At 41.3% G+C, this 15,311-nt stretch overlaps 1 protein-coding gene across 3 annotated transcripts in view; it reads right to left on the reverse strand.

Annotated features, from left to right (window-relative positions):
• Positions 1-346: 346 nt before the first annotated feature.
• LOC144511835 (uncharacterized) overlaps positions 347-15,311 on the reverse strand; it is a 39,803-nt gene continuing 24,838 nt past the window's right edge. For 2 of the 3 annotated variants that reach the window (XM_078242199.1, XM_078242201.1), the window contains exons 7-9: positions 8,383-8,477; positions 3,568-3,712; positions 347-3,343 (exon numbers count right to left, since the gene is read on the reverse strand). In XM_078242199.1, coding sequence (XP_078098325.1) covers positions 2,809-3,343; positions 3,568-3,712; positions 8,383-8,477 — 775 coding nt within the window. In that variant the 3' untranslated portion in view covers positions 347-2,808. The remainder of the gene's footprint in view (positions 3,344-3,567; positions 3,713-8,382; positions 8,478-15,311) is intronic. The other variant, XM_078242200.1, reaches the window with a different exon arrangement.

The following is a 15,311-nucleotide window of genomic DNA, read 5'->3' on the forward strand; positions in this document are numbered from 1 at the left end:
CTCCATCCACCCACCCTTTTACCACCTCCCCCTCCACTGCTCCCCACACCTAGAGACAACTCAAACGAGACATGTCCAGCAAGCCACCAAATGCTCGTACCAGAAACCAGTGTCAAATCTTATGCAGAATTCAGCTAAAATTTTATAGTTAGAAAAGCTACTACCTTCATCCAATAAGTATGCAGCTAAGTTCATTTTGTGGAGGATCTTGCTTGGTTCATACAAATCAACTCTAATTTGAATTAGTTTGTCTTCAATGGTCACCAAAATGTCTGATATATCAACTTAGTTTCAGAGTATTTTACTAAACGCTTGATAGCAAGTAACTGACAAGTGAACACCAAAGTTAAAAACAATTGTCCATAGCCATTGTATTTCTTGGTGCTTAATATTTTAAAACATTAAAATTTATACTTACTGAATCTTTTACTCAAGTTACAGACATATTTTCCATACATCATAAAGCCGATTCAGTCACTAAGATATAATAAAAAAGTATCGCAAATAAAACAAAAAAAATTACACAAACGAGAATTCAACAAAGCACAAATGTTCTGCTAACAAAAATATAGCAAATTTACAGAAATAGGACTACCCAATGATGTAAATTGCATAAAGCATTGGTTAGCTTGTTTCATTTAATAATGTGAAAACATTACAAAGTGGAAACGATTGTGAATAGTAGAGTACCAGTAGAATGCAGGTTGCAGGCAGCAGTCAAACCCCTGAAAAAGGTCAATATTTTAAACATACATCAATCTGGAGAGGAAAATTGCTACATCAGAGGTAATCTTAATAGCAAATACTATTACTGTACTAAACTATTTCTTCAAGTCTATCCAGCACTTTCCCTGAAGCCACCATGTCCTTTCAAAGTATGATTTATCTGGAATGAAGTCTTAATATTCTTCATTATTTTGTATTCTTTTCAGAACCGCATTAAATTTCCTAACTATTGCAGTTTTTAAAAAAATCAAACCTACGGAACATAAATGACATTGTGTGGGGACAGTTACACAATCAATGAATGAGGACACGCACTCCGGCAAGTCTGAAACATCACTGTTAGTAATGATTATTACAATACGGTGAGGCATAGCTTTCAATTAGAAGGATCGCGAGGCCAGCATCATCTTTTACGTACCCACCAGGTTACAACTTCCAATGTGCAATAAAATAAAATAGGCAGACTATTAATCAGCATCCACAAAAATCTAGTGTCCGTAGACATTAGGAGAGCCTTCAACAAAAGTGTCATATAGATTTTTCAGACGATCAAGGGAGAGCATGGGAAACAGAATTCAACATTGATTAGGAGGGAGAAACAGAAAAGGAAAGTATTCACAAGTGATTGAAAGTTATGTTCTGATACCTCACAGGGTTGAGTTCAGTGGACACTTCTGTTCACAATGTATTCATACCAATGATTTGGATACAGACCTATAGGGAGCAGTGTGACAATTTGAAAATAATCAAACCAATTCTTTAGAATACCAAAGAAAAGCTGCAAGGAATACTGACAAGATAGGGAGCCAGATACAATTTGTGGTGATATAATACAGGAATTACATTCTAAATAAGTGGCTTGTTGCTGTTGAAAAGCAGAGCAGATTTGGAGGGCACAAATTCAAGGACATTTAAGGCTCTCCTACAATTGATCAAGGTATTAAGAGTTAGTGAAACTCTTGTATCAGGAAAGGAACAGAACGTGAAAGCCAAGAAATAAGGATAAATCTATACAAAACCTGAATAAAATTTCAGTTGAATGTTGCATATTATTGTCCACACAATTGCAAGGATGATGGTGCTTTAGTGAGGATATGAAACACATTCACTAGGATGCTGTTTGGTATGAACAAATGCAACACAAGAAAAACTGGGAAGTTGAAGTTTCTTCATCAAAGCAACATGGGATTTTAGAAGCATATATACTTACGATAGGATGGAATGGAATGGGACAGTAGAAGTATACTCGTTCTAATAGTAGAGACCCCAAGAAGAAGGAACCATAGAACAAAATTAAACACAATATTGAGCAGTGAAAGCTTTTTAAGAGGCTCGAGGCTGCGGAATTCACTGCCAGAATAAATAGTTGGGGCAGAAACGATACCAACATTTACGATTAGAATTGATAGGTGGATTAAAGGAAGTGGGATACAGGAACAGGGCCAGTAAATGTGATTAGGACCTTTTTGCATGGAGGGTAAATGCTTAGATAGATTGGTTGAGGCAGATAACCCATTTCTATGCTGTAACTTCCATATATTCTATCAACTAACTTTCTCCCACTATTTACTCTGAGAGCAAACAAAATGGCATTGCCATTAATTTCAGTTGTCCCAGGAATCATTTCCCACTTTCTCTCCCCTTTCAAAACAACAGCAGACTGAATATTTTACAATACGAGTGGCGTCATTGGACAAAATATAAATGTGGAATTTTAGTAACCATGTCATTTATTTAACGCAATCCCCATACGAACTCGTAGAGATACTAATTAAGTTACCATTAAGTCACCAGCCTCTTGCTGAAGAGCAGTGATGGCATATGGAGGCCCTAATAAAAAGGAGAGAAAAATTGAAAATGTGATGGCTAACAACTAATTAACAGGAGACAACCCATCTTATAAACACCAACATTATTTGTTTTGGCTACATGCCTAAACATACTATTTAAAAGTAGATTTGTTGGAATCCTGTGAGGAAGAGTTCACTTCCATCACTGTGGATTAATGTACAAGATATTCGCTGTTTTACTATATACAAGTCTGAAGTCCAAGAAAATACAACAAAATCAACACACATACCATTAAAAATGGTACTCCCTGTCCTTTCTGTGCTTCATTCTATAATATTTTTCTTCACTGTAACTGTGTCCTTTCCCACTCTTTTCAGAGTAAGTATGCCGAGGATCACTATTACTAGAGTGATACCTCCTGGATTCATAAGGTCTTTCTCGGTCAAAATTATCTCCTTTGCGGCTTCTGTCTGTATAATGATCTATCCGAGGAGAATTTTCAAAGTGACTTCTTTGATAACTTTGCTGCCCCCTTTGATCATAATCCATTTTTTTCTTTTGATAATAACTATCACAGGAACTTGGACTTCTGGAACGATCTCGACTCCTGGAGCGATCCCAGCTCCTGGAGCGATCCCAGCTCCTGGAGCGATCCCAGCTCCTGGAGCGATCCCAGCTCCTGGAGCGATCCCAGCTCCTGGAGCGATCCCAGCTCCTGGAGCGATCCCAGCTCCTGGAGCGATCTCGGCTTCTTGAACAATCTCGCAGAGATCCACTTCTTTCTCTAGATCTCCGATTTTTCCTCTCTCTGGAATATTCATGCTCCCTTGTTAAAGGAAATAAAAGGAAAACTCATTACTGTAAGCCATTCAATGGGTTAATAACACAAAAATGTTCTATTTTGGTGTGTGTGATTACAAACAAACTGTTGTACTGCAAGCTTATGGAAACCAAAATTCTATGCTTCAAATACAAAAACAATCAATGTAATAAATGCCTGTTACCGGTTGGCTGAATTGTTAAGCAAGCTGGATATTTTTTTTAAATTACCATATTCCTGAGTGTTCAGCCTCTCCCCTGTGACTCTGATCTGGAGAACAGTTAGAATCACTGAAACTATCTTGTGCAATTGCTTTGGACTTTTTAACAAAAGAAACAAGCCGAAGTAGAGTCCCATAATCTTCTGAACCGTCATCTGAAACAGACAAGAAAGCTATCCAGAAATGTATCCTGCTTTTCTTTATTAGTTACACAAACAAATTTAGGTTTGTTCCTACTTTTAAAAAAAGCTTAATAGTATTACTTGAAATTTATTTTTAAAACATTTTAACAACAGATGGTTTACAAAACTAGCAATTTAACACCTATTGCTAATGAGGTCAGAGTCTTAAATGATTGCAGCCTAAGTAACAAGCAAGTCCACTCTAAAGAGACTGATTACTGTGACAGCCAAGTAAATAAAAGCTACCACCCAAACAAGTATCATCTTTAACGCATCTTTCTGTAATTCCTTTCCTTTTCTAAGTGCCAGCTGTGACTCAGTTGCCTCTGAATCATAATATTCTGGGTTCAAGTCCCATTGAAGGGCTTGAGCACAAAGGTTAAGGCTGACACTCCAGTGCAGTACCAAGGAAGCACTGTACATTTGTAGGTGCCATCTTTCAGATAAGCTGATAAACCGTCTGCCTGCTTGAGTAGATCTAAATGGTGCTACTTAAAAGGAAAGTAGGGAACATCACAAAAAAGCTGTTTATCCAATCATCAGCACATTGCTGTTTGTGGGAGTTTGCTGGTTGCTGCACATCCTTCGTTGCATCAGTGGCTACATTTCAAAAGTATTTAATTGGTTCTAAGCACGTTGATGATCAGGTGGTCATGAAAATTTAAGTCCTTCTTTCATTTTGATACCTCCCCCGCTTGCCCATCTAAGCTACGCAACCCACCTCCCTCACTCTCAATCTTTTTGCTGCTGACCTGCAAACTCCATCATTTCCCCTCCTGGCCCCTATGTTAGTTGAAGTTATTTACAGGCCTCTTTCCTGGATAAAAACAAAATACTCCGGATGCGGGAAATCTGAAATAACAGGAAATGCTGGATCAATTCAGTCGGTCTGGCAGCATCTGTGAAGATAGTAACAGTTTTCTGTTTTAATCTCTTTCTGGATGTCGTCCTTTAAATCTACCATTGTCATCCCCTCCTCATGCCTCTCCAAAGCCCATGGCCCCACCAATTTAGCAAATTACCCTCCCATCTTCTCCAAAGCATTTGAACCTTTTGTCATCTCCCAAATCTATGTCCACCTTTTCCAGAATCTGATGTTAGAATTCTTCCAGTCAGCCTTTTCACCCCTGCCACTGGACTAAAATGGCTCTGACTAAAAATCACATGACAATCCTAGGTGACTGTGACAAAGTTAAATTTTCTCTCCTTATGCTTCTTTACCTGTTTGGTCAACCACACCATCCTTCTCCAACATCTCTCTACTATCAGGGAACCTGCAGATGTAATATACTTGGATTTCCAAAAAAACGTTCAATAAGGTACTGCACAAATGGCTACTTAGTAAGATAAGTTATAAAATAGGGAAATCTTGCTAAAACTGCACAAGGCACCAGTTAGACCGCACCTGAAATATGGGAACAGTCTTGGTTCCCTTATCTAAGGAAAGATACACTGGTGTTAGAGACAGGATGTGGAGATGCCGGCGTTGGACTGGGGTAAACACGATAAGAGTTTTAACAACACCAGGTTAAAGTCCAACAGGTATATTTGGTAGCAAATGGCATTAGCTTTCGGAACCCTGCTCCTTCGTCAGGAGGAAGGAGCAGGACTCCGAAAGCTAATGGCATTTGCTACCAAATAAACCTGTTGGACTTTAACCTGGTGTTGTTAAAACTCTTACTGTGTTGGAGACAGTCCAGAGGAGGCTCACTGGGTTGATCCCAGGTATGGAGGGACCTTCTTATGAGTGGTCAAGTAGGTTGGGCTTGTACTTATTGCAGTTTAGAATTGGTGACCTTATTGGGACATACAGGATTCTCAGGGTGGGTGGGTGGGGGGGTGGGAAGGAGGGGGTCTTGATAGGGTGATGCTAATAGGTTGTTTCCTTTTGTGGGAGAATGGGAACTGACCTCATATTCATGCCATTACTAAAAAAATGCCTATTTTCACAAAGAACAAAGAACAGTACAGCACAGGAACAGGCCCTTTGGCCCACGCAGTCTGTGCTGGCACAGATGCCTCTCTAATGTAATTTTTTTTGCTTCTACGTGGTCCATATCCCTCTATTCCCTGCCTATTCATGAATCTATCCAGATGCCTCTTGAAAGTTGCTATAGAATCTGCTTCCACCACCTTGTCCGGCAGCGTGTTCCAGGCATTCACGATCTGTGTGTGAAAAACTTGCTTCTTTTAAACTTCCCCCCTCAATTTCAACCAATGCCCGAATAATTGACCCTTTGACCCTGGGAAAAAGACTCTGACTATCCATTCTATCCAAGCCTGGCGTAATCTTGTAAACCTCCAACGTGCCAATGAAAACAATCCAAGTTTGTTCAACCTTTCTTCATAGTCAATATCCTCCAAACCAGGCAACATCCTGGTAAATTTCTTCTGCACCCTTTCCAATGCCTCAACATCCTTCCGGTAGCGTGGCGACCAGAATTGTACACAATACTCCAAATGCAGCCTAACCAAAGTCTTATACAGTTGCAACATGATTTTCCAATTCCTATACTCAACTCCCCGACCAATGAAAGCCAGTATGCCATACATCTTCTTGACCACCTTATCCACCAGAGCTACCACCATCAGGGAACTATGGATCTGCACGCCTAGATCCATCTGCATGCTAATATTTCTAAGGGCTCTACATTTACTGTATACTTTCGTTCTGCAGAAGACCTTCCAAATCACATCACCTCACATTTGTCTGGGTTAAATTCCATCTGCCATCTTTCGGCCCAGGTTTCCAGCCAATTTATATCCTGCTGTATCCTCTGACAATCCTCCTCACTATCCACTGCTCCCCCAATTTTTGTATCATCTGCAAATTTACTAATCAGACAGAGGCCCCAGCACTGATCCTTGTGGAACACAGCTTGTCAGACCTCCAGTTAGAAAAGTACCGTTCCACTGCTACTCTTTGCTTTCTATGCCCAAGCCAGTTTTGTATCCATCTTACCAGCTCACCTTGGATCCCATATGACTTCACCTTCTGTATCAGCCTGCCATGAGGAACCTTATCAAAGGCTTTTCTAAAGTCCATGTATACAACATCCACCGCCCTGCCCTGGTCAGTTTTTCTTGTCACTTCTTCAAAGAACTCAATCAAGTTTGTGAGACACAACCGCTCCTTCACAAAACCATGCTGCCTATCGCTAATAAGCTTATTCCCTTCTAGATGTGAGTATATCCTGCCCCTAAGAATCTTCTCCAATGGTTTCCCCACCACTGATGTAAGGCTCACAGGCCTGTAATTTCCCGGATTGTCTTTTCTGCCCTTCTTAAACAGATGAACAATCATTTTTCACCTCTGGAACAATGGCCTAACTTTACCCGTCTCAGCTGAAGCCTTGTTCATGCCACTGTTTCCTCTATACTTCACTATTCAAATGCACTATTGGCTAATGGATCACTTTACTCTCCGTGAACTGGAAGTTATTAAAACTCTGCTGCCCATGACTTAAATTGCACTAAGTACTGCTCAACTATCACTCATGTGCTCACTGACCTACATGAAGCTCAGTCAAGCTACGTTTGATTCCAAAATTCTCATTCTGGTTTTCAAATCCCTTAGGCTGCAACTCTCCCTAACCCTCCAGGGTATCCACACTCCTCTAATTCTGGCCTCTTGAACATCCTCTCTACACATCTCTGCCTCTCTATCTTACTTTTGTCTCTTCAGAGTCTCTTATAACCTAACACTTTTAACCACCTCACCTAATATCTCCTCCATGTGGCTCTGTTATTTTGTTTTATAATGATCCGGTGAAGCGCATTGAGATTTTATATAGCACCTTTAACGTAAAAATAAATTATAACCCAAAATCTACAATAGTCCAGGATCTCTGCTCTCACTGTACTTAGGAGACAATGACCTTTTTTTAAAAAACTTTCACTGGCAATAACTACCATAAAGTCTAGTTTTGCAAACTGTGGAATGTCTAGATTAACACATGAACATGTAGAAATCTACAGCACAGTCATAATTCACGAAATAAGAAACCCCCCCCACCAAAACCGAACAATGTTCTGGTTAGTAAATTTGAGCTCCAGCTGCTTTTGAAGTTGATTGCAACATTGATTAGGAACTTTGTACTTGCCATTCCTCGGGAGTCTTTCTACCTCTTTTGAATTAAATACTAAAATAAAACCAAAATACTATGAATGTTGAAAATCCGAAATAAGTGGAGAGCTCTGAAATATCATACGGAAATGTTAACTCTATTCTTCTATTCACAGATGCTACAGGCTTGCCGTGTTTTTCCAGCATTTTCTGTTTGTCTTATCTCTTTTGAATATCTGTCCTGATTTCTTGTTCCATTTCATCTTTACCCCCAACCACAACATAGGCAATTAACAGGTGACCCGATAGCAAAATCAGTTTGGAGAATTAGTGATGAGAAAGTTAAAAGTACAGGTTTTTAAAATAAGATTAAATGGAATTGTGTCCAACAGCATAAAATACCTCGAGAATTCTACCTCATTTTGCAATTCACACATAGAAGTACATTTATTTGTAGGAAGCATATCTATTCATATTAATTAAAATATAATAGTTGGGCTACTTCTAAGTTTCTAAGTTGGAATGTTGAAAATTAAATATTGAAAATTAATATTTAGTTATATCACAGAACACTTACCTTTGCTTTGATCAGTGGTTGAAAGAGCTCCTATACTATTAAATTCTCTTGTAGGTTCCATCGTGCTTTGCAGGGTTTCCAGAAAACCTGTTTCCCTTTAAAACAAACAACCTATTAGTTTTAGGATGTAAAAACATCAGTTGAATTTACAGTTTATGACTCAATAGATTGAAGATGGAAGGTAAACCTCCATCAAAATGCCAAAATATTCTGTATTTCTGAAAGGTGAAAGATGCACAGCACAGACAAGATCTTTCTGAATATTGGGATTTAATAAATAGACTGGCCTGCAGTTTCCATTATACTGCTGTATTTTAAACACAGAGGTTTCAGCCATGATCTTATTGAATGGCGGGGCAGGCTCGAGGGGCTAGATGGCCTACTCCTGCTCCTATTTCTTATGTTCTTATGTTTCTGTGGCTGCAAACATGCGTCCTGGATAGTAAATTGCCATTCTGGTGCCAGGGTCAAGGGTGTTACTGAGCAGCTGCAGAGGACTTCAAGGAGGGAGGACGGACTGTCGGAGGTTGTCTTCCATATTGGTACCAACAATATAGATAGAAAGAGGGATGAGATCCCGCGGGCAGATTTTAAGTTGCTGGGAAGGAGACCAGCAAGCAGCATCTCAATTGGTAGCAATCTCTGGATTATTCACTGGCTGCAGAGATGGTGAAAGAGGAAGGGCTTTAGATTCCTAAGTCTTTGGGACCACTGGGGGAAAGAAAAATCAGTATCAACCAGATGGGTTGCACCTCAACAATGCACGGACTATTCGCCCCTATGGGCAGTTGGCTATTGCTGTCAGGGAGATTTTAAATTAAAGTGAAAAGGGGACGGAAACCAGGTTGTATTATTAGGAAGGATAAACAGAATTTAAAAAGGATTAGAAGAGAGAGTTGGCTCTACAGTATGAAAGTATAACATATTGGATCAGGTCAGACTGAACAGCAAGACTGAACTCAAGTTTACAGTTCACGCGTGCAAATGCACCAAGCTAGGAAAATAAGGTTATTGAGCTGCAAAAGCAAATACAGGCAGTAACATGTTATTGTGACAATTAAAGAAATATGGATACATGCATCCTGCATAGTACATTGCCACTCTGGTGCCAAGTTCAAGGATGTCACTGAGTAGCTGCAGAGGTTACAAGGGGCAGGACCAGGTATTAAATAGTCCTATATACAAGCTGTAACAGGGAAGGAAAGAAGAGGGATGGTAGTATTGATTTAGAAAAAATATTAATGTTGAGAAGAGGGACTGTCCTGGAACAGTCAAGAGCAAAATCCATTTGGTTAGTGTTAGGTTACCATCTGAGGAGACATTTGGAGGCCACCTCCTGCGAAGACTCGACCACCTAGCACAAAGATGGAAGAGGGCATGTGAGACCAGCCATCGTAAAGAACACCAAGTTCAAACACAAGGCCATTGGAATTGGCAGAGTTCAGAGAAAAAAGAGTCGGACCCAGCAGAGCAGTCTGGCCAAGTTCAACTGCACGGGTTGTATCAGAGTCTCGGACAGACAGTATGTTAATAAGTTCTAAGATTTATTTTAAATAGAATTTTGATAATAAAGTTCTTGGGTTGAACTTTGAGTAAACTCTTGCCCTTTGTTCGTCTCACAGCTACTCAGTGACATCCTTGACCTTGGCACCAGAGTGGCAATATACTACGCAGGATGCATGTACCCAATGAGTTTTAGTATAAACTGGTGAAGTATCTAACGTTAGAGCCAACACATCACATTGCTGGGCATATTCCACCAACAAATGGGAAAGATACAGAACAGCATATTGCAAGAAAGTTAGAGGTGCAAAAGCTAGAGTAGTGACAGTGAAGAATTTACATTATCTTACAATAAACTGAAATAGCAAAAACACAAAAGAGCATTCAAAGAATTGATTTGATCAGGTGACAGAGGATCGATGAGGGCAATGCAGCTGGATCTGTATACAGATTTTCAAAAAATGTTGATGAAGTGTCACATAGGCTCATCTTTGCTGACAAGCCTATGGAATAAAAAAAAGTGACAGCATGGGTACACACCAGTGAGTCCAATATCAGATGTGGGGAAACTACTCGAGATCGCTGTCAAGGACAAAATTAATTCTCATTTTGTGGAAGATAGTGGAGTAGTAGTATTGTCACTGGACTAGTAATTCAGAGACCCAGGTTATAGAGTCATAGAGGTTTACAACATGGAAACAGGCCCTTCGGCCCAATTTGTTCATGCCGCACTTTTTTAAAACCCCTAAGCTAATCCCAATTGCCCGCATTTGGCCCATATCCCTCTATACCCATCTTACCCATGTAACTGTCTAAATGCTTTTTAAAAGACAAAATTGTACTCGCCTCCACTGCTACTTTTGGTAGCTTGTTCCAGGCACACACCACCCTCTGACTGAAAAAATTGCCCCTCTGAACACTTTTGTATCTCTCCCCTCTCACCTTAAACCTATGCCCTCTAGTTTTAGACTCCCCTACCTTTGGGAAAAGATATTGACTATATAGCTGATCTGTGCCCCTCATTATTTTATAGACCTCTATAAGATCACCCCTCAGCCTTCTACGCTCCAGAGAAAAAAGTCCCACTCTATCCAGCCTCTCCTCATAACTCAAGCCATCAAGTCCCGGTAGCATCCTAGTAAATCTTTTCTGCACTCTTTCTAGTTTAATAATATCCTTTCTATAATAGGGTGACCAGAACTCCAAGTGTGGCCGTACCAATGTCTTGTACAACTTCAACAAGACATCCCAACTCCTGTATTCAATGTTCTGACCAAGGCTGAATGCCTTCTTCACCACTCAGTTCACCTGTGACTCCACTTTCAAGGAGCTATGAACTGGATTGATTCTATTGAACCTGGTTCAAACATGGCAGCTAGTGGAATTTAAATTAAAATAACTATGGAATCAAAAACTACTTTATTGGTAACCATGAAATCATGTTGTTAAAAAACCCATTTGGTTCACTGGTCTGCCTACACGTGATACCACCAAGCACACCTACACTAATGTGGTTGACTCCAATTATCCTCTGAAATGGCTTAACAAGCCACACAGTTGTATCTAACTGTTCAAAGTCTACAAAAATGAAAGAAACCGAACAGATCTTGACCTAGTCACCGGAAGCGACAATGACAAACCCAGCCCTGCCAACTCTGCAAAGTACTCCTTACTAACATCTGGGGGTTTGGGCCAAAATTGGGAGATTTGTCCCAGACTAGTCAAGTGACAGCGACCCGGGTTCAATTCCTGGCTTGGGTTGCTGTTCTCCTCGTGTCTATGTTGGTTTCCTCCGGGTGCTCCGGTTTCCTCCCACAATCCAGAAGACGTGCTGGTTAGGTGCATCGGCCATGCTAAATTCTCCCTCAGTGTACTCGAACTGGCGCCAGAGTGTGGCAACTAGGGGATTTTCACAGAAACTTCATTGCAGTGTTAATGTAAGCCTACTTGAGACCAATATATAAACTTAACTTTAAACTTTACGCTCCCCACACCCCCTCAGCTGATTAATCAGTTCTCCATGTTGTACATCACTTGGAAGCAGCAGAGAGGACGGCGAGGACACAAAGTATTCTGCGTGGGGGCTTCAATCACCAAGAGTGGCTTAGTAGCACCACGAATAACTGAGCCCTAAAAAGATATAGCTGGAATATATCTTCAGCAAGTGGCGAGCGAAACACGAAGAAGGAAAAACTTACTTTGCCTCGTCCTCACCAATCTCCCAGTTTCAGAAGCATCTGTCCTTGGCAACATTGGTAGGAATGATCACCTCTCAGTCTTTGTGGAGACAAAGTCCCGCCTTCACATTGAAGATATTCTCTATCAGGTTGTGTGGCACTACCACCATGCTAAATGGTATTGATTTCAAACTAATTGAGCAACTCAAAAAACTGAGCCCCCATGGGGTGCTTTGAAACATCAACAGCAGAATGGTCTACAACCACAATCTGTAACCACATGGCCTGGCATATCTCCCACTCTATTAGCAAGCTGGGCACCACCCTGGTTCAATGGGGAGTGCAGCAGCACTAGACAAACCTAAAATTGGGATGACAACCTAATGAAGCTACACAGGATTATTTACATGCCAAACAATGGAAGCAGCATGCGACAGAACTAGGAGATCCCACAATCAAAAAATCAGATCTGAATTGTGCGGTCCTGCCACATTTAGTCATGAATGTTGATGGATAATTAAAAAGCTAGGCACCACAAAGATCCCCATCCTAAATGATGGGTGTGCCCAACACATTCGTGCAAAAATAAAGCTGAAGCATTTGCAACCATCTTCAGCCAAAAGTGCTGAGTGGAAGATCCATCACAGCCTCCTCTGGAGATCCACAGCATCACAGGTGGATTAGCCTTCAGCTAATTTGATTCCCTCCATGTGATATCAAGAAATGGCTGAAGGCATTGGATACTGCAAAGGCTATGGGCTCTAAACGTTCCAGTAATTGCATTGAAGATTTGTGCTCCAGAACTAGTCTGCCTCGAGCCAAGCTGTTCTAGTATAGCTACAACATTGGCATTTACACAATAATGTGAATAATTGTCCAGGTATGCCCTCCCCATAAAAAGGACAGAAATCAAACCCAGCCAATTACTGCCTCATCAGTCTACTCTCAATCATCAAAGTGACAGTGCTATCAAGCAGCCCTTGCTCAGCAACAACCTGCTCAATGATGCTCAGTTTGGGCTCTGTCAGGGTCACTCAGCTTCTGACCTCATTATAGCCTTGGTAACCTTGGTTTAAACATAGACAAAAGAGCTTAACTCCAGAGGTAAGGTGAGAGTGACTGCCCTTAACATCAAGGCAGCATTTGACCAGTATGACATCAAGGAGCCCTAGTAAAAGTAAGTGTCTGACTTCACCGGTTCAAGTTCTTTAATGAAGGCAGTGCAAAAGGTGTTGCGTACAATGATTTACAAAAGGCACTTTATAATGTGCCATGTAACAGAGTTAGGTGAAAAATAGAAGCATATAGGATATTACCATATAATTGGTGAAGGGATATCAGGCAGAAAGTAGTACAAAGAACGGTACAGCACAGGAAACAGGCCCTTCGGCCCTCCAAGCCTGTGCCGCTCCTTGGTCCAACGAGACCAATCGTCTGTATCCCTCCATTCCCAGGCTGCTCATGTGACTATCCAGGTAAGTCTTAAACGATGTCAGCGTGTCTGCCTCCACCACCTTACTTGGCAGCGCATTCCAGGCCCCCACCACCCTCTGTAAAAAAACATCCCTCTAATATCTGAGTTATACTTCGCCCCTCTCACCTTGAGCCCGTGACCCCTCGTGATCGTCACTTCTGATCTGGGAAAAAGCTTCCCACCGTTCACCCTATCTATCCCTTCATAATCTTGTACACCTCTATTAGATCTCCCCTCATTCTCCGTCTTTCCAGGGAGAACAACCCCAGTTTACCCAATCTTTCCTCACAGCTAAGACCCTCCATACCAGGCAACATCCTGGTAAACCTTCTCTGCACTCTCTCTAACGCCTCCACGTCCTTCTGGTAGTGCGGCGACCAGAACCCGGACGCAGTACTCTAAATGTGGCCTAACCAGCGTTCTATACGGCTGCATCATCAGACTCCAGCTTTTATACTCTATACCCCGTCCTATAAAGGCAAGCATACCATATGCCTTCTTCACCACCTTCTCCACCTGTGTTGCCACCTTGTGGACTTGCACATCTAGGTCCCTCTGTGTTTCTATACTCTTGATGACTCTGCCATTTATTGTATAACTCCTCCCTACATTATTTCTTCCAAAATGCATCACTTCGTATTTATCCGGATTAAATTCCATCTGCCACCTCTCCGCCCAATTTTCCAGCCCATCTATATCCTGCTGTATTGCCCGACAATGCTCATCGCTATCCACAAGTCCAGCCATCTTCGTGTCATGCGCAAACTTGCTGATAACGCCAGTTACACCTTCTTCCAAATCATTTATATACATCACATTAGCAGAGGTCCCAGTACAGAGCCCTGCGGAACACCACTGGTCACAGACCTCCAGCCGGAAAAAGACCCTTCGACCGCTACCCCCTTTCTCCTATGGCCAAGCTAGTTCTCCACCCATCTAGCCATTTCTCCTTGTATCCCATGAGCCTTAACCTTCTTAACCAACCTGCCATGTGGGACTTTGTCAAATGCCTTACTGAAATCCATATAGACGACATCCACGGCCCTTCCTTCGTCAACCGTTTTTGCCACTTCCTCAAAAAACTCCACCAAATTTGTACGGCACGACCTCCCTCTTACAAAAATATAGTTTATGGTTCTCTCTTACTTTAGTCCCTCTTTACAATTTGCTGTCTTAGTCCCGCTCCTTAGAAAATACAACCATTGACCACACCTTGCAAACCTTCTCCAACCTCCCATTCCTCAACAAAGTCCTTTTTCCATTTCCATTTTCCAAATCTGTGCCTATCTTTCCTGGCCTCCATGTTTGGATTCTTCCAGTCCAGTTTCCACTCCTTCCATAACCTTGAAACAGCATGTTATTTTTGACTTTGACAGCTATGTGACAATAAGAAATCTATCCCTCTTTTTGTTTTGCAATCTGTCTTTGACACAGCTAGCAACACCATCATCCTCTAAGCCTCTTTATCTCCAAGCTGGATGGGACCATTCTCATCCGTTTCCATTCTTACCTATTTAATCGCCATTAGAGTATCACATGCAATGGCTTCTCTTCCCTCTCCTGTATCATTACCTCAAGTGGCCCCAAGGATCTATCCTTGGGCCCCTCCTATTTATTATCTACATGCTGTCCTTCCGGTAGTAGAGTGTTAATTTTCACATATGCATAGTTAACACCTAGCTCATGCTCACAACCACCAAGCTGAACTCCTCCACTGTTACTAAATTCAATTATTAAAGAGCAGAAATTTCCTCCAACTAAACATTGATTGGGGA

The sequence above is a fragment of the Mustelus asterias genome, chromosome 25 (assembly GCF_964213995.1).
Source record: "Mustelus asterias chromosome 25, sMusAst1.hap1.1, whole genome shotgun sequence".
Classification (NCBI taxonomy): Eukaryota; Metazoa; Chordata; class Chondrichthyes; order Carcharhiniformes; family Triakidae; genus Mustelus; species Mustelus asterias.